The sequence below is a fragment of the Centroberyx affinis genome, unplaced genomic scaffold (genome assembly GCF_046629955.1).
Source record: "Centroberyx affinis isolate AG114_WGS23_722 - 3 ecotype Tasmania unplaced genomic scaffold, CSIRO-AGI_Caff_v1 ptg001543l_1, whole genome shotgun sequence".
In the NCBI taxonomy this organism is placed as follows: Eukaryota; Metazoa; Chordata; class Actinopteri; order Beryciformes; family Berycidae; genus Centroberyx; species Centroberyx affinis.
The window spans coordinates 60,041-85,579 of NW_027279999.1; the positions used below are offsets into that span (position 1 = coordinate 60,041).

Consider the following 25,539-nt stretch of genomic DNA (forward strand, 5'->3'; position numbering starts at 1 on the left):
TAGCTTTAAACTGGGTTTTGAATTGAATAGGTTCTGACCGTGTTTTGAATGTGTTTTGGATGGTCCATCGAGACAAAGTCCTCTTTGCTTTCTCCGGACAGAAACCTGCGTTCACTTCCTGGTGTGTTTTCTCCCTCTGGAACAGCACGAAAAGAAGAGAAACGAGAGGGAAAAAAGAAAAGACAACAGAACAGAAGAAAAGAGGAAAAGCTCATCGAGAGAAGACGGGAAGAAACGAGCGACATGCCGTTTTTCCCGCTTCGTCTCCGGTTCCTCTTCGTCTTCTTCTTCGTCCGTCTCCTTTCTGGTAGCGGCGGCGGCGTGGACGGCGGCCATGTTCTGGTCTTCCCCGGCGAGTACAGCCATTGGTTGAACATGCGGAGCATCATGGAGGCTCTGGTGGCGAGGAACCACTCTGTCACTGTTCTGGTCGCCGACGCCTCGCCGTCCGTCGACTACGACAACCGCCGCTACGCCGGGAAGTTCCACTTCCGGGTTTTCCAGGTTCGGAATGGGGGGTTTGGAAAGGGTTTCGCATGTGTTTGGAATGGGTTTTGAATATTTTGAATGGGTTTTGAATGGGTTTGGAATATTTTGAATGGGCTTTGAATGGGTTTGGAATATTTTTAATGGGTTTTGAATATTTTGAATGGGTGTTGAATGGGTTTTGAATGGGTTTTGAATGGGTTTGGAATATTTTGAATGGGTTTTGAATGGGTTTGGAATATTTTTAATGGGTTTTGAATATTTTGAATGGGTGTTGAATGGGTTTTGAATGGGTTTTGAATGGGTTTGGAATATTTTGAATGGGTTTTGAATGGGTTTGGAATATTTTGAATGGGTTTAGAATATTTTGAATGGGTTTTGAATGGGTTTGGAATATTTTGAATGGGTTTTGAATGGGTTTGGAATATTTTGAATGGGTTTTGAATGGGTTTGGAATATTTTTAATGGGTTTTGAATATTTTGAATGGGTGTTGAATGGGTTTTGAATGGGTTTTGAATATTTTGAATGGGTTTTGAATGGGTTTGGAATATTTTGAATGGGTTTAGAATATTTTGAATGGGTTTTGAATGGGTTTGGAATATTTTGAATGGGTTTTGAATGTGTTTGGAATATTTTGAATGTGTTTTGAATGGGTTTGGAATATTTTTAATGGGTTTTTCAACTGATTTTGAGTGGGTTATGAATTTAATTTTAGATGTGTTTTTGAATGGGTTTTGCATGGATTTTCGATTGGTTTTTGCCTCCAGGTGGGCCAGATGTCGTCAGGTCTTCAACCACACGTCTTCAATCTCATTATAAAATAATTCAAACAAATGCAATAGAGTTCAATATGATAGAGTTTACTGACAAATCAAGTTCAGACAACCCGAGCTGGTTCCATGGAAGCAACTGAATCTAAATATATAAAACCATTTTTTATATACCTTACTACGCCCCTCCTTTTGGGGCCTTAACACCGATACCTCTTTCTGACAAAAGTATCTTTCCTGCATTCTTCAGACATCATTGTATTCAATTGCTGCCTTCTCCTTTCCTCCAGAAACAATGGTATCAGCCTAACCTTGAACACTGATTAAAAAATGACTGTATTTGCCATGTCATTAAAAATAAAACATATTCTTGCTACACACTCTTCATATGGAAAGAAAGATTTCAAAATGGATTTCAAAATGCATTTGAAATATGTAAAAATTGGCCACTTATATTTTAATAAATATATTTTAAAGGTATTATCAATTCATTTCAAATGTATTTCTAATATAATATAATATATTTCTTCTCTGGTCTGGAATACATTTTAGAGACAGAAATACATTTTTGCATGGCTTCAAATGCATTTTCAAAATGTGTTTGAAATGCATTGTGCCCAAAAAATATATATTTAAATATATTTCCTTTCCATGTGGGTAAATCAGGACATTATGTGCTTATTCACTTCTACTCCTTTGTGCTGAGTATTATACTGATTATACATTTGCAGGCCTTCATGGGCCTTCATGTGAGTTAAAGTCTCCCACATTTTCAAAGGACAGTGTTGGACGAGGAATTCATGCTAAACCCTAAGAATCCATTCTTCGATAAAACAGGTATTGACGATATTCTAAATTTTTTTTTATTCAACTGAGCAGGAACTTCTACAGTTCCATGAATATGTGAATTCAGTAAAAGAAAACTTCAGACTACCATAGATTTTCTAGATCTCAAGATCACTAAAATCTTGAGGAAGAGGACTTCAAAACAAAAGCAGGAGAGATGCGATCCAGGTTTATAGAAAGGAGATACGAACCACATCTTAACAAATCCATGGAAAAAGCAAAGTCATTGGACAGAAAAAATCTACCAGACTCTCCAAAAATGATGATTCAATTGACTTTTTATTTTTTTGCACGTGTTTTCAAATTGTTTTGAGCGGTTATCAAATTTAATGTATGAATGTGTTCTGAATTGGTTTTGATTGGGTTTGATTTTTTTTGCATGTGTTTTGAATGTGTTTCAAATGGATTCTGAATGTAATGGGTTTTGAGTTGATGTTGAGTGGCTTTTGAATCTGTTTAAAGTGAGTTTTGAATCGCTTTTAAGTGAGTTTTGAATGGCTTTTGAGAACATGTTTAATCGGTTTTGAGTGGCATTTGAATCGGTTTAAAGTGAGTTGTGAATCGCTATTGACTGGCCTTTGAATCTAGTTTGAATTTTGAATCGCTATTCAGTGAGTTTGTTTTGAGTGAGTTTTGAATCATGTTCAAGTGAGTTTGAATCCATTTTGAGTGAGTTTTGAATTGGTTTTGAGTGGCTTTTGAATCACTTTTAACAGTTTGGTTTTGAGTGAGTTTTGAAGCCTGAGTTTCCCCTAGGGGATCAATAAAGTGCAATTTTATCTTAATAACTTTTAAATTAATTTTGAATCAACTTTGAGTGAGTTTGGTTTTGAGTGAGTTTTGAATTGGCTGTGAGTTTTGAATCGCTTTTGAATGGCTTTTAAATCACTTATAAGTGAGTTTTGAATCCATTTAAACTGAATTTAAATCGGTTCTTCAATGTGTTTTGAACGCATTTTTCCGTCTCCCAGGTGCCGTTCAGCCGAGCCGAGATGCACGGCCTCACCGAGGATTTCATCCACTACTCCATGTACGAATCGCAGAACGCCTCGCTGCTCCAGAAGTACCTGAAAATGCACGACTGGATGGGCCGGACCTCGGGGCTGCAGCTGATGCAGTGCGACGCCATGCTGCGAAACGCCACGCTGATGGCGTCGCTGAGGGCCGCCGGCTTCCACGCCATCCTCAGCGACCCCATGATGCTTTGCACCGACCTGCTGGCCGACCTGCTGGGCCTGCCGCTGGTCATTTCGCTGCGGTTTTCTTTCGGTGCGGTGCTGGAGCGGCACTGCGGCCACGCGCCGGCACCGCCGTCGTTCGTCCCGGCGCCGCCGCTGTCTTACGGCGACCGCATGACCTTCACAGAGCGGCTGGTCAACGTTGTGACCTACACTCTGTTCTCCGCGGTGACCGAGGCATTCTGGAGGCTGACGCTGGATCCGTACTACAGCGAGATCAAAGGTGAGACGAAAAAAGGGGAAAAAAAATTTGAAAGTAAAAAATATATGATTGAAAGTATCCTCCATCACCCCCGTCACCAGGACCAAGCTCCGCACCTTGGGGGGCGGAGCCTTTGCCATCGCTGCCCCGACCCTCTGGAACTGCCTCCCTTCTCACATCAGAAACTCAGACTCACTCCCTTCATTCAAAAATAAACTCAAAACCACCTTTTCAAAAAGGCCTACAATATCTGACTCCCACTGCCTCTCCAGAACTGAAATGCACACTCTTGTCATTATTTTACCATCTTCATTTATTATCATCACTTTTGTATTAGTTTTTTGTTTGGTTTTATATATTTCTTTTCTTTTCCCCTATCTGTTGTAAAGTGTCTTTTCGGGGGTTTTTTTAAGTTAAGGAAGTCATTTTGAAAGTGGAAAAAAGTAGAGTAACAGTAGAAAAAATGAATGAACAATGAAAAATTGAATGGAAAAATGAAAAAAAATGTCAGAAGAGAGTGAAAAATACTACAGAATACAGCAAAAAATAGTCAGAGAAAATAAGTACAAAAACATCAGTAAAAAATAAACGTGCCGATTAAATGACAGAATAGAGCAAAAAATGACAAGGAAAGATAGAAAAATGTCAGAAGAGTAACAAAAAACGACCAAAACTAAAGAAAAACGTCACTGGATTGAACCCATGATGCTTTGCAACAACCTGTCAAGTCATTTTTAAAGTTAAAAAAATGTTTTGAAAAAAGGACATTTTGAAAGTGAAAAAGAAATGTCGTAATAGTGAAAACAGAGCAGGTTTGAAAGCGAAAAAATATTTAAAAAAAAAAAAATTATATTTATTAACATGACAAAATCATTTTGTCAGTGGAAAAGCCATTTTTAAAGTGGAATTTTTTTTTAAGTGAAACAGACAGGTTTGACAATGGAATAAGTCAGTGTTAAAGTGAAAAACTAATTAAAAGTCATTTTTAAAGTATAAAAAATGTTTGGTCCTGTCTTCAAACCTTTTTTGAACTGTCAAAACAAAGGTACCCTACTAACGCCTTCACTTCCTGTCCACACAGGAAGTCCCACCTCCATGTGCGAGACCATCGGGAAAGCCGACATCTGGCTGATCCGAACTTTCTGGGACTTGGACGATCCGCGGCCATTCCTGCCCAACTTCAAATTTGTAGGTGGTTTGCACTGCAAACCGGCCAATCAGCTGCCAGAGGCAAGTTTTGAAGTGATCAAATCATCTCGTCGTTGTTTTTTTATATTTTGAAGGTAATATTGTGATTAATAATGATTTGAAAGAAAACTAAAATTGTTTTGAAAGTGAAAAAAATATTTTTGATATTGGAAAAAATATATAGTTTTTTTATATTTTGAAGGTAATATGGTGATGAATAATAATTTTAAATTAAATTAAATAATAATAAAAGGAACATATTGAATACGTATATTCATCAAAATAGTTATACATTCAGAAATAAAATACAAATGTGAAGAAGAAGAAGAAGAAGAAGATTTAAGAAATCATTAAAAAGTTTACGTATTGGTAGTTTCAGATGGTTTTAAAGGGTATTTCAATAAAAATTGAGACATTTGAAATGCCATGAAAATAATATATATGATAAACAAGTATACTGAAAATGAAAGGCTAAATAATTGTAAATATATATATATATAGTTTGAAGATAATATAATATTGAGAATAATTATATAAAAACATTGAATGTAATATAATAAATAACATTGGGAATTAGTCGCCAAGCCCCCCCTGCACAGCCCCGTATGATCAGGTGCAGGAAGACAGTCCATGTAAAGGAATTATCCAACCGCACACTGTTAGACTTTGTTGTTAATTTACATCTTTATTTTCTTAAGATTAGTCTTGAGAAGCGAACAGCTGCTGCCTCAGGTTCACTCACTGATCCTACAATACAGGTGTTTAAGAAGACTCAAATTACATGAAGTGGATCCTCATCACATGATCATACTCACTCATTTTAATCATTTTAACCATATCATATTTCTAACCATATAATATATACAAAAATAGAAAAAAATAGAAAAAAAAAACCATTTAGATATAGGTGTAGGCTACACTAGAATACTATTAATCAAAAGCATGAAGGAGTAGCTCCACATCAGTCAAAACCCATTACTCAAAGGCATTAAATGAATAGTATGACCTGACTGTTTCCCTAATTCTATAGGGCTGTCCAAAGGGGAGGGGTCTCATCTGTCCCTAAGGTCATACCTGCAGGCAAAAAAGGGAACAAAGTTGAAGTTAATTCACTGGAAAAGATACTACCATGTAGAAAAAATATTAAGATCATCATATTAAAGAACATCATATTTAAAGAACACCGTTCTCAAAGAGAACCAACTCTATAGGGAGAGAGGTAAAGTTAATACAATGAAAAATCACACGCGAAAAGTTAATGTCTAGTCAATTTAAAGATCACTATCAATTCTACAGGGAGAGTTCATAGTTATAATAATAAATAAATGATAGTGATCTTTAAATTGTACTGCTAGACATTAACTTTTCGAGTGTAATTTTTCATTGTATTAACTTTACCTCTCTCCCTATAGAGTTGGTTCTCTTTGAGAATGGTGTTCTTTAAATATGATGTTCTTTAATATGATGATCTTAATTTTTCCACTGGAAAAGAGTGTATTAACTTCAAATTTGTTCCCTTTTTTGCCTGCAGGTATGACCTTAGGGACAGATGAGACCCTTCCCCTTTGGAAAGCCCTATAGAATCAGAATTAATACAATTCACAATTCTATTTTTTACCATAAAATCCACCAAATTAATTCCATACTTTCCCTCACTTTTCACAATAAAAGCCACCAAATTCCACCAGCAGTCTTCCTTCCCTTTCATAATAAAAGCCACCATCCAAAGCAACTAATATTTTTGTTTTACTGATCTCCACATATGATGATAATGATGATTTTTCCTTTCTTTCACAATTAAAGCATCTTCCTCCATACAGTTTCCTTTCTTTCACAATAAAAGCCACCAACATCCATACTTTCTCATCTTTTTCACATTAAAAGCCACTAAATTCCATCATTTTTCCTTACCTTCTCAATAAGTTTCTCTGAGTTTCTCTAATGATGATGATAATAACGATGAAACTAACAATGAAAATAATGATGATGATGACACTTTCACAATAAAAGCCACCAAACCTCCATATTTTCTCCTTGTTTTCACAATAAAAACCACCTAACAAACCTGGGCTCTGATGATAATAATAATGACTATGACATAACAATGCTTCTTTCAGGAAATGGAGGAGTTCGTTCAGAGTTCGGGAGACGCCGGCCTGGTAGTTTTCTCGCTGGGCTCCATGGTGACGAACCTGACGAAGGAGCGAGCAGATGTCATCGCCGCCGGCCTCGCACGTCTTCCACAGAAGGTCCAAAGCTCCGCCTTTCTCTGCTGTGTTCAGGAAGCAGATTCTTCCTCAAATTCTCCCAGACGTTTTCCCCGATTTTTCCACCATTTTCCCAGCATTTACCACCCAAAATACCCTGAAAATCAGCAAAAAATCAGGGAAAAATAACCCAACTTTTTGCAAGTTGGATGATTTTATTCTCCTTACAACAATAAAAGCCACTCAATTTTCCACACTTTTCCTCCCTTTCACAATAAAAGCCACCAAACTACCTCCATACTTTTCCATCCAAAGTTCAGGGGAAAATGGGGGAAAAATTGGAAGAATCAAAAAAAAAAAATCATGGAAAAATTGGGGATAAACAATTTGTCCTAAGTCGGATGATGATTTTTTTGCTACCTGTGTGTTCTTGTTCAGACACAATAAATTTGTAGAAATTCGAGTTTATGTTAAAATAAATACAAAAATTTTAAACAAAGTTCGGAAAAATTAGGTTTCTAACATGGAAATTTCGTAAGTTGGACGATGATGTAGGGGGAAATTTTGTCACCTGAGTTTCTGAGTTTTGACACAATTAGAACCTTCTAAAAATAATAATTTCTTTTTTATAAGAATTATATTTGGAAAAATTTGATTCCGACATGGAAATTTCACACATTTTTTCTTAAACTTGGGTTTCCTAGTTCAGATGCAATATAAATTTGAATTCATGTTGTGTTCAAGTGTTAAAAGCCTTTGGAAAAATTTATTTCCAGCGTGGAAATTTCACAAGTCGGACGATGACTTCAAGGTAAATTTTGTAACATTTGTATTTGCATTTGTATACTTTATTATCCCCGTGGGGAAATTTGTCCTCTGCATTTGACCCATCCTACACACACACTAGGAGCAGTGGGCAGCCACTGCCCAGGGACCAACTCCAGTTCTTTTGCCAGTGCCTCGGTCAGGGGTGCTGACATTAACCCTAACATACATGTCTTTGATGGTGGGAGGAAACCGGAGCACCCGGCGGAAACCCACACATGGGGAGAACATGCAAACTCCACACAGAAAGGACCTGGGTTCGAACCCAGGACCTTCTTGCTGTGAGGCAAAACACTGAGCCACCGTGCCGTCCTGCCGTGACTTGAGTTTCCGAGTTTTAATGCATTGATAACATTCTCAAAATGGCAGGAAAATTTAGAATCATGCTGCATTCATGTGCTAGTGGACAAATTGGGAAAAACGAGTGACTGACTAAAATGCAATACAATTTTTTAAAAAGAATTCTAAATTACAATTTATGTTGCGTTTAAGTGTTAAAAGACATCAGAAAAATGACTTTCTGACGCGCAAAAGTTTGCAAGACGGACAATGATTTCAGGGTAAATTTTGTAACTTGAGTTTCTGAGTTTTAATGCACGTGCGTTCTCAAAATGGTGCGAAAATTTTGACTCTTGCTGCATTCATGTGCTAGTGGAAATTTGGAAAAATTACTTGAAAATTTCACAAGTTGGATAATGATTTTTTGCTACCTGGGTTTCCTAGGTAACATGCAACAAAAAAAATTATAAATTAGAATTTATGTTGCATTCAGATGTTATCAGACATTGGAAAAATGATTTTCCAATGTGGAAATTTCAGAAGTCGGACATCGGGGAAATTTTTGTTACCTGAGTTTCCAAGTTTTGACGCAATTTGAACCTTCTTAAAAAATTTTGATTTTTGTTGCATTGAGGTCCTGATGGACAAATTGAGTTTCTGGCATGGAAATTTTGCAACTTGGATGATTTTTTTTCTTCCTGGGTTTCCTAGCTAAGATGCAATAAAAAAATGTTTTTGCTGCATTTAAGTGTTATCAGACATCGGAAAGATGAGTTTCTGATGTGGAAATTTCGCAAGTTGAATGATGATGTTTTTTGCTACTTGGATTCCCTAGTTAAGCTGCAATAAAAATATTTTTTTTACAAGAATTATATTAGAATTTATGTTTTGATACACTTTTGATTATAATATTTATTCCAATTATGTTTATTATAATTTTATGTATTCTACAACTTTTTAAAAACTTTTTAAAATAATTTTTGTTAATTTTTTTTCTAGGTGATATGGAAGTACAAGGGAGAAAAGCCCGCCACTTTGGCACCAAACACAAAGCTCTATCATTGGATCCCACAAAACGACTTGCTGGGTAAAAATTTATGATTTAAAATTGATTATTTTTTGTAAAATTTCTGACGTTTTGACACATTAACATAGTTTTTTATATAATTAATGTATACAAATATTACTCTTTCCAGTTCTGTATGGAGCTAATTTTGTGCTTTTATTTTGAAGGAGAGTAAACTTTTGAAACTAAAAAAGTTTTCACAATACATGTTCCTTCCTTTCACAGTGAAAGCCACTGGATTCCCTCCATACAATTTCCATCGTTTCACAATAACAGCCACCAAAATCCCTCTGTACTTTTCCTCCTTTTCACAATAAAAGCCACCAAACACCGCTATGATTTTCACTCCCTTTGACAATAAAAGCCTCAACGCTTCATCATTTTTTCACTTTAAAAACCTATTGTCCCCATGCGAACCCTTTCGTCCTTTTCACAATAAAATCTACTAGACGCCTCCATGATTTTCACTCCCTTTCACAATAAAAGTCACCTCCTTGTGTCATTTTTTCCCTCTTCCTCAGGCCATCCGAAGACCAAAGCCTTCATCACGCATGGTGGAACCAATGGCCTTTATGAGGCCATCTACCACGGCGTCCCATTGGTCGGAATCCCGCTTTTCGCTGACCAACCAGACAATATCCTGCGTATGGTGAACCGAGGCGCTGCCGTCTCATTGGACTTCAGTAGCATGACGTCTGAGGACCTAGAGGAAGCCCTCAAAACTGTCATCGGCAACCTGTCGTAAGTAGTTGGAGGGTTGATGATGTCACAATTGGCATTGATGTCAGAAAAATGTAAGGAAATTGGATGGGAAAATTATGAAATTCAATAAAATGAATTAAAATTAAAATGAAATTTAAAAAAATGTCCTCTATTGTCCAGCTACAAAAATATTAAATCAAATGAAATCAAATTAAAAATGTAATCTATGGTATTCTATTGGTTATAGTGATTTTGACTGTAATTTGATCAGAATGTCATATAATTTCTATAGTCATCTCAAATTATTTAATCTTACATTTTTCCAATGACTGATTGATTTTTTGTCATTTCTACAGTATTTTTTACATTATTTAATTATTAAATTTATTTTTATAGTAATTCTGTAGTAATTTTGTTTGTAATTATTTCATTATTATGATTCTTTGATACTAATTTCTACAGTCATTTTTATAGTAATGTTTTATTGTATTATAATTTTTAAATGATTACAGTAAGTTCTTTAAGTAAATTTTTTGATTGCAGTTATTTCTACAGTTATTTTTTATGGTATTTTTTAGTGTAAGTTATTTCTATAATGTTTTTGTGATTTTGTTTATTTCTATTGTAATTCCAAAAGTATTTCTTTTATTATATAGTAGCTTTTTATTGTAATTTTTTCACAGTATTTCTGTTGTCTTCTCAGCTACAAGTCCAGCATACAGCGTCTGTCGGCTCTGCAGCGGGACCAGCCGGTGGCACCGCTGGACGCCGCTGTCTTTTGGATCGAGTTTGTGATGCGTCACGGAGGCGCACGGCACCTTAGGGTGCAGTCGCACCATCTGAACTGGTTCCAGTACCACAGCCTGGACACCTGCGCCGCCCTGCTGGCTGTACTCTGTACTACCATTTTTATTTTTTATAAAAGTCTTCAGTTTTGTCTGCAAAAATGTTTTTCTAAGAGGAGTGAACAGAGGGAAAAGACAGAGTGACAAGAATAAAAAAAATTATTCTACTGTGAAAATAATCATAATAATGAAAAAATATAAAAACAAAATTACTACAGAAGTTACTATAAAAATAAATGTAATTACTAAAGAAATACAAAAGATACTACATAAATTACTATTTTTGTCAATGACTAGTTATGACAAATTTACAAAGAAATTGCAAAAAAGGTGAAATAAGATGAAATGCCTATAGAATTTATGCCTTTCTGATAAAATTACAATCAAAATGACTATAGAACCGTAATCAAAAATTTATATAAAAAATGTATATAGAAATAGCTGTGATCATGAAAAAATTACATACAAAATACTATAAAGGTTACTACAGCAATGGCTGTAATCATGAAAATAATTACAATCAAATATTACTATAGAAATAACTATATAAATAATCACAATTATGAAGAAATTACAAAGAAATACAAAAAAAATACTAGGAAATACCTATAATCGTGAAAAAATTACAAAAGATATAACAAATACCATAGAAATTACTACAGAAGTAACACTAATCGTGAAAAATGTACAAAAATAAAACCACATAAAGTACTACAAAAATAATAGTAATCATGAAAAAAAATAAAACATACACAGCAATATTATAGACATTACTATAGAAATAATACTAATTATGAAGAAAATACAAAAAAATAAATACAAATAAATGACTACAGAAATTTCTATAGAAATTACTATAGGACATTATCACATGAAATTACAATAAAAATTAGGGCCATGATTATCTGAAATTACAATAAAATAGAAATGACCATAGATACAATATTGCAGTGCAGTTAGTTCAAATAAATGCAGGTAAATGCAAATAATAAATGCAAATAATAATGCAGAATTTCGGATAATGGATAAGTCTATGCAGGCCACCATAAATTTTTACAGGCCTGAATGAAGACTAAATGCCAAACCATTACAGAGCATGACTAAAAAAAATATAAAACAAAAAAGAAAAAAAAAATCATTACACAGACATCTAATGCAACTTCAGCACCACAGACAAGGCCCCATGGCACCAATATATATAATAAGGCAAGCTCAGTGACTGTAGCAAGCAGTCACTTGCAGAAGGTGAAAGGAGAAGCACATTGAGACAGTGTATTCTGGGATGGACTGGGACTTTTGTCCAGACCTATGGTCCAGACCAGCCCACCCCGATCCGTTCCAGTGCGATTCCACCCCGTTCCACCCCGATTGCCGTTCCGGTGCCTTCTGGCCCCATGACACCGTCTCACTCTGGTTATAGAGTAGACAGAGCGGCCCACCGGGAGTTCCCCCGGCCAGTCCGTCCCTGAATGTTTGCAGTGTGTAGGCTGTTAGAAATTATGGTTGTTATAAGCATCACAAACTGCACATCCAGTTCAAAAAGAAAACTTTCCACAAACATCAACTTGACCAGTTTGTTCTTCACTATTTTAAGTTGTGAAAAAGATCTCTGACCTCACAGTTAGTAACAGGCAGGTTCAGAAAAGCCTGACTGCAGCAAACACACTTGGGAAAGTAGTTTTCAGCCTGTCTGTTCTTAGCAGCTCCTCCGTGAACGGGTTTTCTCTTCCCACACAAAATGCGTAAACTGGACAAATTCAAATATGATGGGGAGCCCCCCCCCCCTCTCCCCCACCTCCCCACACACCTACACACCAACCACGATTCTTTCTCTTTATATATATATATATATATATATATATATATATATATATACATATATATATTTTTGTTTTGTTTTGTTTTGTTTTGTTTAAATTAAAAGGTAAATTTTGGCCATGTATGCATTCCCACCAGAGAGTAATATATAAAGAAAATATGACAAAACTTTTAAAATTATAATTGTGGTTTGAATGCTGTGGTGCCCCCCCCCCCCCCCCAACAAGGCAGATTGTCTGGTGCCCCTGGGCTCTCGCCCGATGCCATATATGGATCATCCACCCAGAGTCTGTGGATATATTCCAGAGGAACGTAAGAGTTGACTAGAGACTTGTGCTATCGGTTGTGCTATGAAGTTGTTTTCAAAATACATTTATTCAGGATTTTTTGTCTGAGTTCTATGCAAAGCAATCTGTTCCATCAAAGTGAAAGCAAATGTTTAGAAATGTATGTTAAAGAGTAAAATTAAAATTTACATAAGTAAACTTTGTTTGGGCTCAATTGCCACACTACCAAAAATTTGCTCAACATTTCATATTTAGATTGTATTTAGTGGTTCTAATCAATGTTTCCTTTTAAACTTTTTTTTTTATTTGTCTTTCTTGCTAACACAGCTGAGGCCAGCTCCCTTTATGGGACTCAATGGGATTACAGGGAGCAGGATGGACTGTTCATCAGAAGTCTTCAGCACAGTAGAGTCCAGTTCTTGTAGTTTCAGAGAAAATAAAAATCATCTCCCTCCCATCACAGTTTGGGAAAAGGCAGAATTTGAAATATTTATGAGTTTTTCCTCTCAGGAGCAGAGCGGGTCGTCCACTAATCAGAAGGTCGGTGGTTCGATCCCCGGCTCCTCCAATCCACATGTTGAAGTGTCTTTGGGCAAGACACTGAACCCCAAACTGCTCCGGATGGTCAGCCAGCACCCGGCGTGGCAGCTTGCCACCATCGGTCTGTGAATGGGTGAATGAAGGCATTGTAAAGAGCTTTGGATAAAAGCGCTATATAAATGCAGTCCATCATAGTAAAAAAAAACTGGTCTGGAAAACCCCACTGAAACTGTACCTTCTGGATTTTCAATTATAGTGACTGGAAAGGTATGATTTCTATTTTGTTCTCTTTAATGATACATGCAGCATGGAGAGAAGTGAACACAGTTCTCTGAAAGAGATTTACTGTAACAAAACTTATATGGACAAGGCAGAGAGGTGTGACCAAGTCAACTTCAATCCAGTTTAAATATGGTTAATTTCAACTGTATTATGCACACTTGGTACTTTCTGTACTAGGGGCAATATTGTTGGTAGTGAATTTCTCACCTTTTACTGATTTGTAAAAATTACAATAAAAATAAAAAGTGAAAAAAAAAAAACTTTCCTTGAGTCCCAAGTCAGTCTCAAGTCTTGAGGCACAAGTCTCAAGTCAAGTCCCAAGTCTAAATGTAGAACAGCAAGTCAAGTCAGAACAAATCAAGAGTCCAGTATCAATTTAATATCTTAAAGAAAACAATGCAATATGGTTTTAATAGGATAAAAACTTGGTAAGAGCATCATGAGTTTGATTTCTATAATCAGTTTCAACTTCAATAAATTCAATCATTCCATACAAATTCAGAAAACAGAATTTAAATAATTTAAATAAAGCTATGTTATTATTAATGGATAAAAAATGTTTATGTTTATAGGGGTTTGGTTTCGTAGTGGACAACAGAACAAAAGATAAAAAATAAACCTGCATCACCAATACTGAAACCACTAGAGGCACTACGAAACCATTTTATCCTTGAAATATCTTAGTTTCTCATTACATAAACAATGTTATTAAAAATAACATAGCTTTAATAAATTAAGGTTAATATCATGGGTTTATAATTTATTCATGGGTAGATTCACAGACACTAGAAATTAAGGGATTTTTCATGTCTTTTGTGCAGGTTTACAGGTTATCAATGAGTTACAAAAAAATTATTGAATGATATAGTGAAATAATATTGACAAAATAGTATAATTTATGTCAATAATATTTAGATTTATTTATCTTTATTTTTTAGATTTGATTGATTCTGATTTTTTTCCCACACTTCCTCTCTACATGACGTCACATCAGCATCTACACATTTAGAAATCTTTTTCATTTTAGCCTCTGGGACCGGGTTAGAAGAGTGAAAGTAACTGACTGACTGTCTGTCTGTCTGTCTGTCTGACTGACTGACTGACTGTCTGTCTGACTGACTGACTGACTGACTGACTGACTGTCTGTCTGACTGACTGACTGCTGTCTGTCTGTCTGTCTGTCTGTCTGACTGACTGACTGTCTGACTGACTGACTGACTGTCTGTCTGTCTGTCTGTCTGTCTGACTGACTGACTGACTGTCTGACTGACTGACTGACTGACTGACTGACTGTCTGTCTGACTGACTGACTGTCTGTCTGTCTGTCTGTCTGTCTGTCTGACTGACTGACTGACTGACTGTCTGACTGACTGACTGACTGACTGACTGTCTGTCTGTCTGTCTGTCTGTCTGACTGACTGACTGACTGACTGACTGTCTGACTGTCTGTCTGTCTGTCTGACTGACTGACTGTCTGACTGACTGACTGACTGACTGACTGACTGACTGTCTGTCTGACTGACTGACTGTCTGTCTGTCTGTCTGTCTGTCTGTCTGTCTGTCTGTCTCCTCCTTGTTGAAAGTCATGTGAGACGTGGCATCAAGCTCTACAGTCTTGGTGGTGACATCATCATGGTGCGTTTCTGCCCCCGGATTTCAAACTGGGAAAACATGGCGGTTCGTTTGGAAACTTTCACTTATATTATGAGAACGGTTCACTGAAATGTGTTTCTGGAAACATCTGAGGTGAGAAATGCAGTTGCTGAATCTGTCGACAACGGCTCGTTTACAAGTTTGTATTCGAGTTCTGGGAGCTTCCAGAGGCGGCGAGTCGCGCTGCTACAAGCGTCCTTTCAAATCCTTGAATGAACATCTGCATAGCAACAGGTGTGTCATCGTTCACTTTATTGTCCAATCACAATGTTTCTTCTGCCGAAAACATAGTCGTCAGGCATCGCAACCTGAGACAGCGAGAGAAACCGAATCGAGAAGTTGAATTGAAATCAGTGATAGACTATTACAGACTGAAGAACTTGAGGCCCTTGAAGCCTCAAACTCTGAGGCCCTTTTTCTCAAAAACATAGTTTGGTGACATAAAGGGGCATAAAAGCCTCTCTGTCCAACACTGTATTAAACTCAAAATGTCTCCAGGGGTCGATGTGACTGAAGATGACAGAGCAGGTCACAGCAGAACAGAACAGGTTTCATACAGCCCAGAGGCCGGATAGGTCTACCTCGTCTTGTTTTGAAACTCATTCCATGCTGTTCTTTATAGAAATCTAATGATTTATAGTATTATTACTGTAATGGAGAACTTAATTTGGAAATTATAAAAGAAAGCAAATAATAATAATAATAATAGTAATAACAATGCATTTGGGATTGCGTTGTAATAGTCTTGCCAAAACAATTCTATAATTTATTATATAATACTATTTAAACAATATTAATAATATTGGCAAAATAATATGTAAATCAAAAATCAAGCTGAAATCAAATTTAATTAGAAACCATGTCATAAAAAATGTGAAATCCATAATAATAGTAATAATTGTGGTAATATATAATGTAAACATATTTATAAAATTGCAATATATTTAAATAATATTTACAAAATATTGACATCAGTCCATATTCATGCCATATATATATATATATATATTTTTTTTTATTTTATTTTATTTACATTACATCAAATCCAGCCACTTTTCCCACAGTTTCATATTTTTAATACATTTTTTTAAATGTATTAAATTATATAATGAAGTAATATTGACAAAATCATAGTATAATATATATATATACATTATATTAAACAACAGTATCGTCAGTCACCAGTCGTATAGCTCCATTTTTTCGTCCATATATTCATTTTTATTTGTATTTTTTTCACACTTCCGCAGCACGTGACGTCACATCCGGCCACAGCCACAGCGTCTCCCTGTTTTTAATTTTTTTTTGGTTTGTTTTCCCCATTTCAACAGAATTCACTCCCCGCTGTTCTGCTGCTCCTTGTGCACCACCAGGCCCTTGGAGATCAGATCCGGCACTTCCACCGCCAGCCACGGCCCGAGCCCCAGCGCCATGAGGTGCGCCAGGCCGAAGCGCGGCGCGTTCCTCGCCCACAGAGGCTTGAAGTGCTCGGTCAGGCAGATCTTCCCGCCTCGGTACATCTTGGCCGTCTTGCCGTCCAGCTCCGGGATGGCGACCTCCGGCGCCGTGGCCGGATAGGTGACCGGCACGTCGAACTCCAGGTCGAACTCGTAGCGCAGAAGGTCGTGGATGAACCAGCACTTGCCGAACCAGCGGGTGCCTTCGCGGTTGGACTCCAGGCGGAACCAGTCGTTGTCGGCCGCCTTGTTGTGCTCCACGTAGCGGATGAGCGCCTGGTACTCCTCCTTCAGCCGCTGCACCCACAGGTCGCGGTCCCGCGGGCCGGCGTGGGTCTTCAGCAGCGGGATCTGTGACACCAACTTCCTTGTCGCCTCGTCCGCCATGTCACGGAGGAGAGGGTGGGGGAATGGAAAACAACCGAATTTCGGTTGGAATTGTTCTTATCGTTTCTGCCGGTGAAGACTGACGTGTTCTCAGTTTGAGTCCCGGCTTCCGATGTTAAGTTACGTAGAATGAACCCGCGCTGCTTCCGGCTGGTTGTTTTCAAAATAAAAGCCCGTTGTTTGGTTTTTAAAAGTTTTTTTTGAATAAACAATGTATAGATATGAGAGTGGAAAATTAATGTATGGGTGGAATTGTAATAAATGAAGAAAACAATTGCTTCCACGTTTTCTTGACCTTTTTTCCAAAACAAAAGCCCATTTTTGAACTTTGTAATAATTTGTCAATAAAATTGGGCTCACCTTTCTACATTGTCTGGAGTACGGATTTTTCTAAATAAAAGCCCCCCTTTTTGTATGTTGCATAATTTTTTGGGGGGTTAAACAAAGTACAGAAGTGAGAAAAAGAAAACATTTAAGGAGGAATATGTAATAAATGGAAATACAATTCATGTCACCCTTTCACATTTTACATTTATTTATTTTAATACAGTATGAAAATGAGAATAAATTTAAGGAGACATTTTTAATATAGTAAAATAAGAAAAATTGGCTCACCTTTCCACATTCTTCGTTTTTTTTCCTTCGAAATAAAAGCTCTTGTTTTTAGCATGTTACAAAGTTGTTGTTTTTTATAAATCAAATTACAGAAATGAGAAAAGGGAATACATTTAAGGAAGAAATTGTAATAAATGGAAATAAAACTGAATTCACTCTTCCACTTTATCTGTAATAAATTTGGTGTTTATTTGCATCATATATGTAATAAAAACATCTGTTTAGCGGCTAAAGATTTGCCCCCATATTTATTGTTATGGGAATATAATAATGATGACCAGAAAAAATTGGTCCAATTAAAATGCATGCTTTTATTTTGAAGATAATGCCGTCAAATTCCGGTCTTGTCGCTGCAGAGTTGCCGTAGCGTGACGCTTCATCCCAATGCACGAAGAGGCAAAAAAAAGGAAGCGGACGAGGAAGCGACGTCAGAACCCCGGCCCCCTCTGAATTCTGGGTAGTAGGACAGCTAACAAAAAAAAAAAAAAAAAAAAAAAGCATCCGCCATTTTCCCGTTAGAGCAGATACCGCATTAAAATAAGCCGACAAACCGTTTGTTATTCTGTTATTTGCTGCAGAGGGAGAAGCAGCCACAGCGGCTCTGATGGCGGCCGACCGGCGGGAGGACAAAGGTATGCGCGAGCAGGACTGCTTTGTTAGCCCGGCGGCTAGCTCGCGTTAGCATTTACCTTTTGTTTGTTATTTTATCGCGACTCGTTAGCTTTCAAGCTAACAAAGAAGCAATAATTAGTGACTCGTAAACACGTCATTACTTAAAATGCTAGCTAACGTGACTGGCAGCGTTTCTTATATGTTTTCTAATTCATTGTTTCGTTCTTGTGCTTAATGTTAGCCTTTGTTATGGCTAACGCCTCCGCACAGCTTGCGGAGAGGAAGTCACACCAGACTCCAGTTCAAAGTCTGTGAATTTGTTGTTGCCGTGCTTATCGGCAAAGGATATACATCATAAAATATAGCTTGAGACTTATTTATTAAATATTAGGGTGTTCTGGTGAATTCGGAATACATGTAACCCACCAAGCAGCACGTTATTTCAGTAAAATTTCACGTTATATGTCCGATTCGCCCCGCTAGCTCAGCGGCGTGTTTTGGTGGAAGAAGAGGTTGTGAATAGGCGCATCTGGTGTAAAAGTTGAAAATATATTGACATAAGTGACGTTTGGTGGTTAGTATGTGTGGCCAGTTGAAGTGGCTATAAAAATGCATAAAAGAAGTTCTGAGTCGTATTACAGAGGGATTTTATTCTGCCGGTAAGCGAATGTAAACAAACTGCCGGATGTGTGAATAGAGTTCGGTGCGACCCTCTCTAATTTCATGGCCGGGTCTAAACTGCTGGAGGCCCTAGGCAAAATTTTCGGTGGAGGCAAATCCTACCCACCATCAAGCAATAAAGAAGAGTAAAAATGTAGCGCTTAAAGCATTGTATGTTTGTTACCTGTCAACTTGTAACAAATGTAACAAATACAAAGGTGAATGTGGCTCTCTCCACCTGTGTGGACATGATCTTAAAATGAAGATTTCAAGGGGGCCTCAGCCAATAAGATCTATCTCTTGCTGTCGGGGGGCTTCCCCGAATCAGTGCTGTTGATTGGTTTTGTGGCGTGTAATGTATCCAGTAAGAATGGTAGTTCTGTGTGTAGAAAAAATACTTTAAAGCAATGTTTATAATTTGAATCTATTCGTAGTATTCCCATGATGTCACATGCCTTTCCTACCAGTATGGTGCTTTACAGCACACACAGCTCATTGGCTGTGTTTGTCATTAGATTGCAATCACCGGTTAATTTATTACAATCACCTGTTATTTTCCTACCAAGATGGCCGTGTGGTGATGTACTTGTATTGTCTTATATTGTAGAATCAGAGTTAAAAAGTTAATGTTAACGTTATCAGTCCACTCAGTGGATACTGACCAGCAGCTATATACAGTGTGCTGATGTGGGAAACCTGCTGTATTCAGAATAATGTTAACTGTTAGTTCTTCTTCTCCGGAATTCAGCCGGCCGTCTTCTTGGCATGGAAAAGCTAGAGCTGCACGTAGCTCTACAATTAAGTGGTAAAGCGGGCCGCCACATAGGGCTGGGCGATATGGACCAAAAATCAAATGTCACAATATTTTTGACCAAATACCTCGATGTCGATATTGCGACAATATTGTAGGGATGACTACTGGTGCTTTCACAAAATATTTACACAATGAGATTTTTGATAAATAATCATCAGTAATGTGGATATAATGACTAAGTGGGTAAAGGCAAATAACAGAACAGCTAGAACAGTCTGGTAAGTTCAGGAAATGACATCACTTTACTGTAATGCAGCCTTTAAAACCAGGAAAACACACTTATGCCATATTACCATATTATGATATCCAAAATCTAAGAAGATATCTAGTCTCATATCACGATATCAATATAATATCGATATATTGCCACAAAGTTGTCTATATATGGGAAACCCTGTTAAAGGATGCATGAGCATTTGCCTGATCAGCCTATAGGGAGAACCGGCTGTGTCCTATAAGAAAACTGTTTCTTCGCAGTGTTTTCCTGTATTTCCTCAGCAGCTCACTGACTCCGTTGTAAATGTGTGGTTGAAGTCAGCGTGTTTCCTTCTTGCAGAGGGGGAGCTGAATGTTTTGGAAGACATTTTGACCGAAGCCCCCGACCAGGACGATGAGCTGTACAACCCAGAGAGCGAGCGCGACATTGGGGACAAAAAAGGTACTACTGCTGGTACTACTGGTGGTACTATTACTATTACTGCTACTACTATTACTACTACTGCTATTACTACTACTGCAACTACTTGTGGTACTACTACTACTGCTGGTACTAGTAGTACTGGTGCTGCTACTACTACTTCTACTACTACCACTGCAGGTTATGCAAAATAATACAATTCAGTATTTACTAAATGCACCTCCTCAAACTCATGTTGGTAGCCGAGAATTCAAGAGAGCGGACATGTTACCTGTTCAGCTCAGGTAGAACAATTGAAGCTGAACCACATGTATAATGTCATTAATGGTGATACCCTGAATACTTTGGATGACCAATAGCCATGGTCCGTACTCAGCATGGCCACAACACCAGGGCTAGTGCAGGTTTCCCATTAATGTATGAACCTGTGGCACAACACCACTCAGTTTCACGTCACTGAGAAAGAAAATGTTGCCGTTGTTATTAATAGTTTTACTGTTGTTTCTGCGGTCTTTGCCTTCATAAAACTCAGTCTCCTCTCACAGGGCTGCCCCCCCCCCTTCCCCCCCCGCTTTGCCAGGTGCTGCTAAACACACCCTCATCCCAATATGTGTGAGATGAGACACAAACACGTACACACACACACACACACACACACACACACACACACACACTACGTGATGCTGCGGACGTCTCTCAGTGAAGCACGAGCCACGACTTGAACACATTTGCAGCCCATTCACACACAGAGTGACAACTACAAAGATAACTCCTCCAAACTATGGCGATATGCTGTTGCTCAAGTGTCACGCTACAACGATATTGGCGCCGAATATTCAGAGAAAACAACGGAGCTTTTATCAACGTGTTTTTATTTTACTCTCTCTCTAAAGTAAATAACGACAGAGCCGAAGGATTTGGGTTCATGAATCGCCGCAAAAGAGAGAGGAGAAGACAGAATCAGTAATGCTCTACGGAGCTTTCATAACATTATTGTGCTTTGTTTATATCAGAGCTAATGGTGCTAATGGTCTCCAAGTGAAGCTGTTCATTTCTTTACCAGTAGGAGACTCTGCACACCATCTACTGTGGATCAGAGAGTAAAGTCTCCTGTAGCCCGAGCTGAGAGAAACACCTGAACGTCACCGAGGCTGAACGGGTTTCAACAGGATACTGCAGACTCATGTTGTTTCCTCCCGGTCATTTTAAAAACAGGATAATAGCACATTTGCGGTCAGGTTGGCTAAGACATGATGCTATTTTGTTTAGCTAGCAAAAGTTAGCGAGTTAAAGCTTCCAGGTCAGTAAACAGCCTCACCGCTAATCCCAAGAGCCGCTCCGCTCCCGACCGGTTCGTCACGTTTCTTTTCAACATGTTTAGAGGCTTTTGGTCTTTGTTCCTCTGGACTTCTGTCATCAGCTCCTCAGCAGCAGCTCCATCACTGCAGTGAACTGAACTCTCCATCGCTTCTTTGTAAAACTTTATCGAATCGCAGTGTGAGTGAAAATGCATCGTGGCTGTATCCCAACGACATACGACTCAACCATTATTTTTAGCTGCATGCTTACACTGTATGTTTACAGCCTTTACTTTACAAAACAGGAGATGATGAGAAACAACCAACATCAGAGGTAGCATGGTAATAGTAGAGCAAGAGTGACAAGGAACCACAAGGAATCACCATAGCAACCACTAGTAACCCTCTAGCACCCAGTAGAAATCACCTAGCAACTGTTTTCCTTCCATCACTCTGCCTCTTCTTCCTCCCAGGAACCAAGAGGAAGAGCGAGCGCTCTGATAGCCAGGACCTGAAGAGGCTCCGCCCCTCTGCTCACTCCGCCCATGCCGCCGCCTCCTCTGGCCACGCCCCCCCGCGGCCCTCTGCGGTCAGTAAGAGAGGCCCTCTGCCGCCTCAGCACTCGTCGTCGGGGAGCAAGAAGTCGTCTTTGGGGTCGGCGTCACGCGGCCGCCAGCCGTCTGGCTACCGGCAGGACTACTACGAGGAGCGCAAGGGGCGGCGGGGGGGCGGCTCCCGGGAGCCCGCCAAGAGCCGGGGGGGCGGAGGGGGGGGCGAGGACAGCCGGAGACGAGACGCGGAGCGCGGGATGGACGGCCTGACAGAGGTAAGCGGGCCGGTTAAGAGACGCTACTGGTTTGTGTTCATTAGTGTTCCAGCTGTTAGATTCAGGCAGAGCTGGGCGATGAAACGATAGATATCTGTCACGATAGAACTTATACTCAATATCAATATAATACATGCTGGACAGAAAGGTCGATAGAAAGCATTGCTTGGTTGGCTAAGTAACAACTCCACACAGCGGAGAGAAAGCCTTGGAGCAAAGTTAGGTTTCACTAAAGACCTGTGGAAGAAGAGCTGGTTCTGTTCCTTCATTATTTCCTGTGGAAAGTCGGGCTCCTCACCTCTTCTTAGCGCTGAGCGCCCTGAGGCTGGACCTGTACTCCAGCTGAAACTAGTTCAACTTTGTCTGAAGCGCACCGCTCATCAATGTCACGTCAGAGTTCTACCAACCAATGAGGATGAAGCAGGGGCGGGACCAAGAGCCGGCATCCTGCCGTTTTGTAAGAAACGTTTATCACAGCAACAACACCCGGAGACTCTTCTCAGCTCCGCTCCGCCTCCTGTCTGGCTCTGCAGGGTCAGGCTGCTGTGCAGATCCTACATGTGCTTTGTGTTTTGGTTGGAGTTGAGAAGAGAGAGAGGTGGAAGAGAGAGAGGTGGAAGAGAGAGAGGTGGAAGAGAGAGAGGTGGAAGAGAGAGAGGTGGAAGAGAGAGAGGTGGAAGAGAGAGAGGTGGAAGGAAGGCAAAGAAAGACATCAGTTCACCGTCGGAGAGAGAGGTTAGAGCGCCTGGTCAGATGTGAGTTGGCAGATTTTAGATTTCAGGCATTCAATATCTTAATGATTATGTAAATGCTGTATTTTGCACAAAGGATATATGCTGACCGGAAATGACAAGTTTTTTTTCTTAATGTTCTACCTCACAGTTCTTAAGTTGTACTGCCTTGGCAGGCACTTAACAGTAGTCCTCATTTTCATGTTCTCTTCTGATTGAAAATAAAAAACCCTCCAAATAACATTGGTATCTTCAGCTTTCATTCAAAAGGTAATTTTTAAGTCTGACAAAAATGACTTAGTTTATATTGTGATATATGTTGTCTGATAAAAAAAAAAAAGTTATATCAATATAAGATTTTTGCCATATTGCTCAGCCCTACATTTAGGTTTAATAAAAAAAAAAAAAGGATTTCATTTATTTTTCATTTTAAAGACAGGGTTTAAAGGCACTGTGCTGGACATTTTAGATTCACAAACTGTTCTTGCAAAAATAGAAACTCACTCCACATGGGCTTTTGTTTTTGATGCGTTTTATCCAGTCATGTTCAGCAAAGTGATATTTTACAATTACCAATGGAATGCGAGTTAAGTTTTTTTTTTCTTTTATCCAATGAACAGTGAGCTACTTACCATGTAGCACAGCTGAAGTATTTTAGGCATTTTATGCTTTGACAGAGATAGTGAGAGAGAGACAGGAAGGTATGGGAGAGAGAGGGGAGGACATGCAGCAAATGACCGGGGGCCGGATTCCAACCCGGGTCGCTGCTGGACTGAGCCTGATGGTACGCGCTCTGCTCAGTGATCCACCGGGGCGCCACACAGCTGAAGTATGAAAACAAAGTTTATAGATGGGCATGGACTGAAGAAACGGGTGGAGACGGGAAACCGTTTGGCACTTGGTGCGACACATTAAGGGAACCGGGTGTTTGATCTGCACTGTGAGCTCAAAGCACCGGCTGAAGGAAAGTGCTGAGGTGAATCCCGGCCGCCGGGCCGCCGGGCCACCGGGCCGCACGCCCATATCTGACCACACGGTTACAGCTGCCGCTCCAGCAGCAGTGAGCGGGACGCGATCCGTCTTCCACAGTTTACAATCGTCATTCAGCATAAAAACGTGGCACCGCTGTACCTGTTCTCCACAGAGCCCCGGGGCTTACCGGGTAAGAAAAGAATAATTGATGTGGAAATCCATACGGACACAGTTTGGTAAACCACGCGCAGTTCTGTATTTATTTATATATATTTTATATATATATGTGTGTAATTAGTTTGGAGAATTTCTTACAGTACAGTAACGATGGAAACGTTTCCACAATTTTCAGAGTGAAAATTTAGTTTCTGTCCCTCCAGAAGCTCCGACGCGACGAGCGGCGAGGAAGCCCCTCCCCCAACAACGACAACCAATCAGAGGAGGAGGACACGGCGCCGGGGGGCGGGGCCGAGTACGGCTCCGATCAGGAAACGGGAAGCTCCTCCCCCGTCGCCTCGCACGGTGACGAGGAAGACGAAGACGAAGAAGAGGAGGAGGAAGAGGAAGAAGAAGGCATGGAGGAGGAGGAAGAGGAGGAGAAGGAGGAAGAAGAAGAGGAGGAGGAAGAGGAGGAGGAGGAAGAGGAGGAGGAAGAGTACGAGCGGCGGGGGGGCGGGGCTGGCGAGGCGGGAGGCTATGACACGCGCAGCGAGGCGGGCGACTCGCGCTCGGCGTCGTCCGTCAGCTTCTCTGATGACGGCGAGTCGGCGAGGTCCGGCTCCGCCTCCGACGCCTCAGGTACGTTTCTACATTTTGTTTTCAAACGTTTTTATTACACTTTTTTTTTTTTTTGGTAAAATTGAAAAACATTTTTTTATAAAATAAAATAAAATGTGATTTTTATTGTCATTTATTTCTTGGTTCTGCCTCTGAGGCTTCAGACAAACAAAAACAAAAAATCTTTTATGACTTTTTTTTTCCCCAAAAAATATGAATCTTATTTTACATTTTTTAAAATTTTTTTTTTTCTTTTGATAAAAAGTAAAACAAACTTTTTTTTTTTTTTACATTGTCTGTTTTTCTTTTTCATCTATTTTATCGGCTCTGCCTCTGATGCTTCAGGTAAACACAAACAAAAACAAAACATTTTAAAAATTTTGTTTCTATTAAAAAAATTATTTTGGTAAAAGACAACTTTTTTTAATTTTTTTTTAACCTCCCGGTAAAAACCAAAACAATTTACTTTTTTTCTTTTCTTTTTTTTATCATTTTTTAAAAATTTATTCATTCATTTT

At 38.9% G+C, this 25,539-nt stretch overlaps 3 protein-coding genes across 3 annotated transcripts in view; 2 read left to right on the plus strand and 1 right to left on the minus strand.

Moving 5' to 3' along the window:
• The first annotated feature begins 390 nt into the window (after nt 1-390).
• On the plus strand, nt 391-10,799 carry LOC139650776 (UDP-glucuronosyltransferase 2A2-like). Its single transcript, XM_071527526.1, has 7 exons — nt 391-504; nt 3,075-3,564; nt 4,625-4,773; nt 6,849-6,980; nt 9,042-9,129; nt 9,630-9,849; nt 10,514-10,799. The coding sequence occupies exons 2-7, from the start codon at nt 3,096-3,098 to the stop codon at nt 10,797-10,799; spliced, it is 1,344 nt and encodes a 447-aa protein (XP_071383627.1). The 5' UTR covers nt 391-504; nt 3,075-3,095.
• Nucleotides 10,800-16,433: 5,634 nt separating this feature from the next.
• On the minus strand, nt 16,434-17,321 carry ufc1 (ubiquitin-fold modifier conjugating enzyme 1). The gene has a single exon (XM_071527519.1). It carries the CDS (start codon nt 17,077-17,079, stop codon nt 16,570-16,572), a length of 510 nt encoding a protein of 169 aa, XP_071383620.1. The 5' UTR covers nt 17,080-17,321; the 3' UTR covers nt 16,434-16,569.
• Nucleotides 17,322-18,186: 865 nt separating this feature from the next.
• Nucleotides 18,187-25,539, plus strand: part of ythdc1 (YTH N6-methyladenosine RNA binding protein C1) — a 30,437-nt gene continuing 23,084 nt past the window's right edge. The window contains 4 exon segments of the mRNA XM_071527521.1: nt 18,187-18,326; nt 20,337-20,438; nt 22,189-22,541; nt 24,625-25,042. Coding sequence (XP_071383622.1) covers nt 18,299-18,326; nt 20,337-20,438; nt 22,189-22,541; nt 24,625-25,042 — 901 coding nt within the window. The 5' untranslated portion in view covers nt 18,187-18,298.

Bases quoted from the DNA above. Each gene is read 5' to 3' on its own strand.
- LOC139650776 (XM_071527526.1), top strand. From the start codon at position 3,096: ATGCACGGCCTCACCGAGGATTTCATCCACTACTCCATGTACGAATCG. The intron at 3,565-4,624 runs GTGAGACGAAAA...CTGTCCACACAG, and splicing joins GTACTACAGCGAGATCAAAG to GAAGTCCCACCTCCATGTGC. The intron at 6,981-9,041 runs GTCCAAAGCTCC...TTTTTTTTCTAG, and splicing joins TCGCACGTCTTCCACAGAAG to GTGATATGGAAGTACAAGGG.
- ufc1 (XM_071527519.1), bottom strand. From the start codon at position 17,079: ATGGCGGACGAGGCGACAAGGAAGTTGGTGTCACAGATCCCGCTGCTG.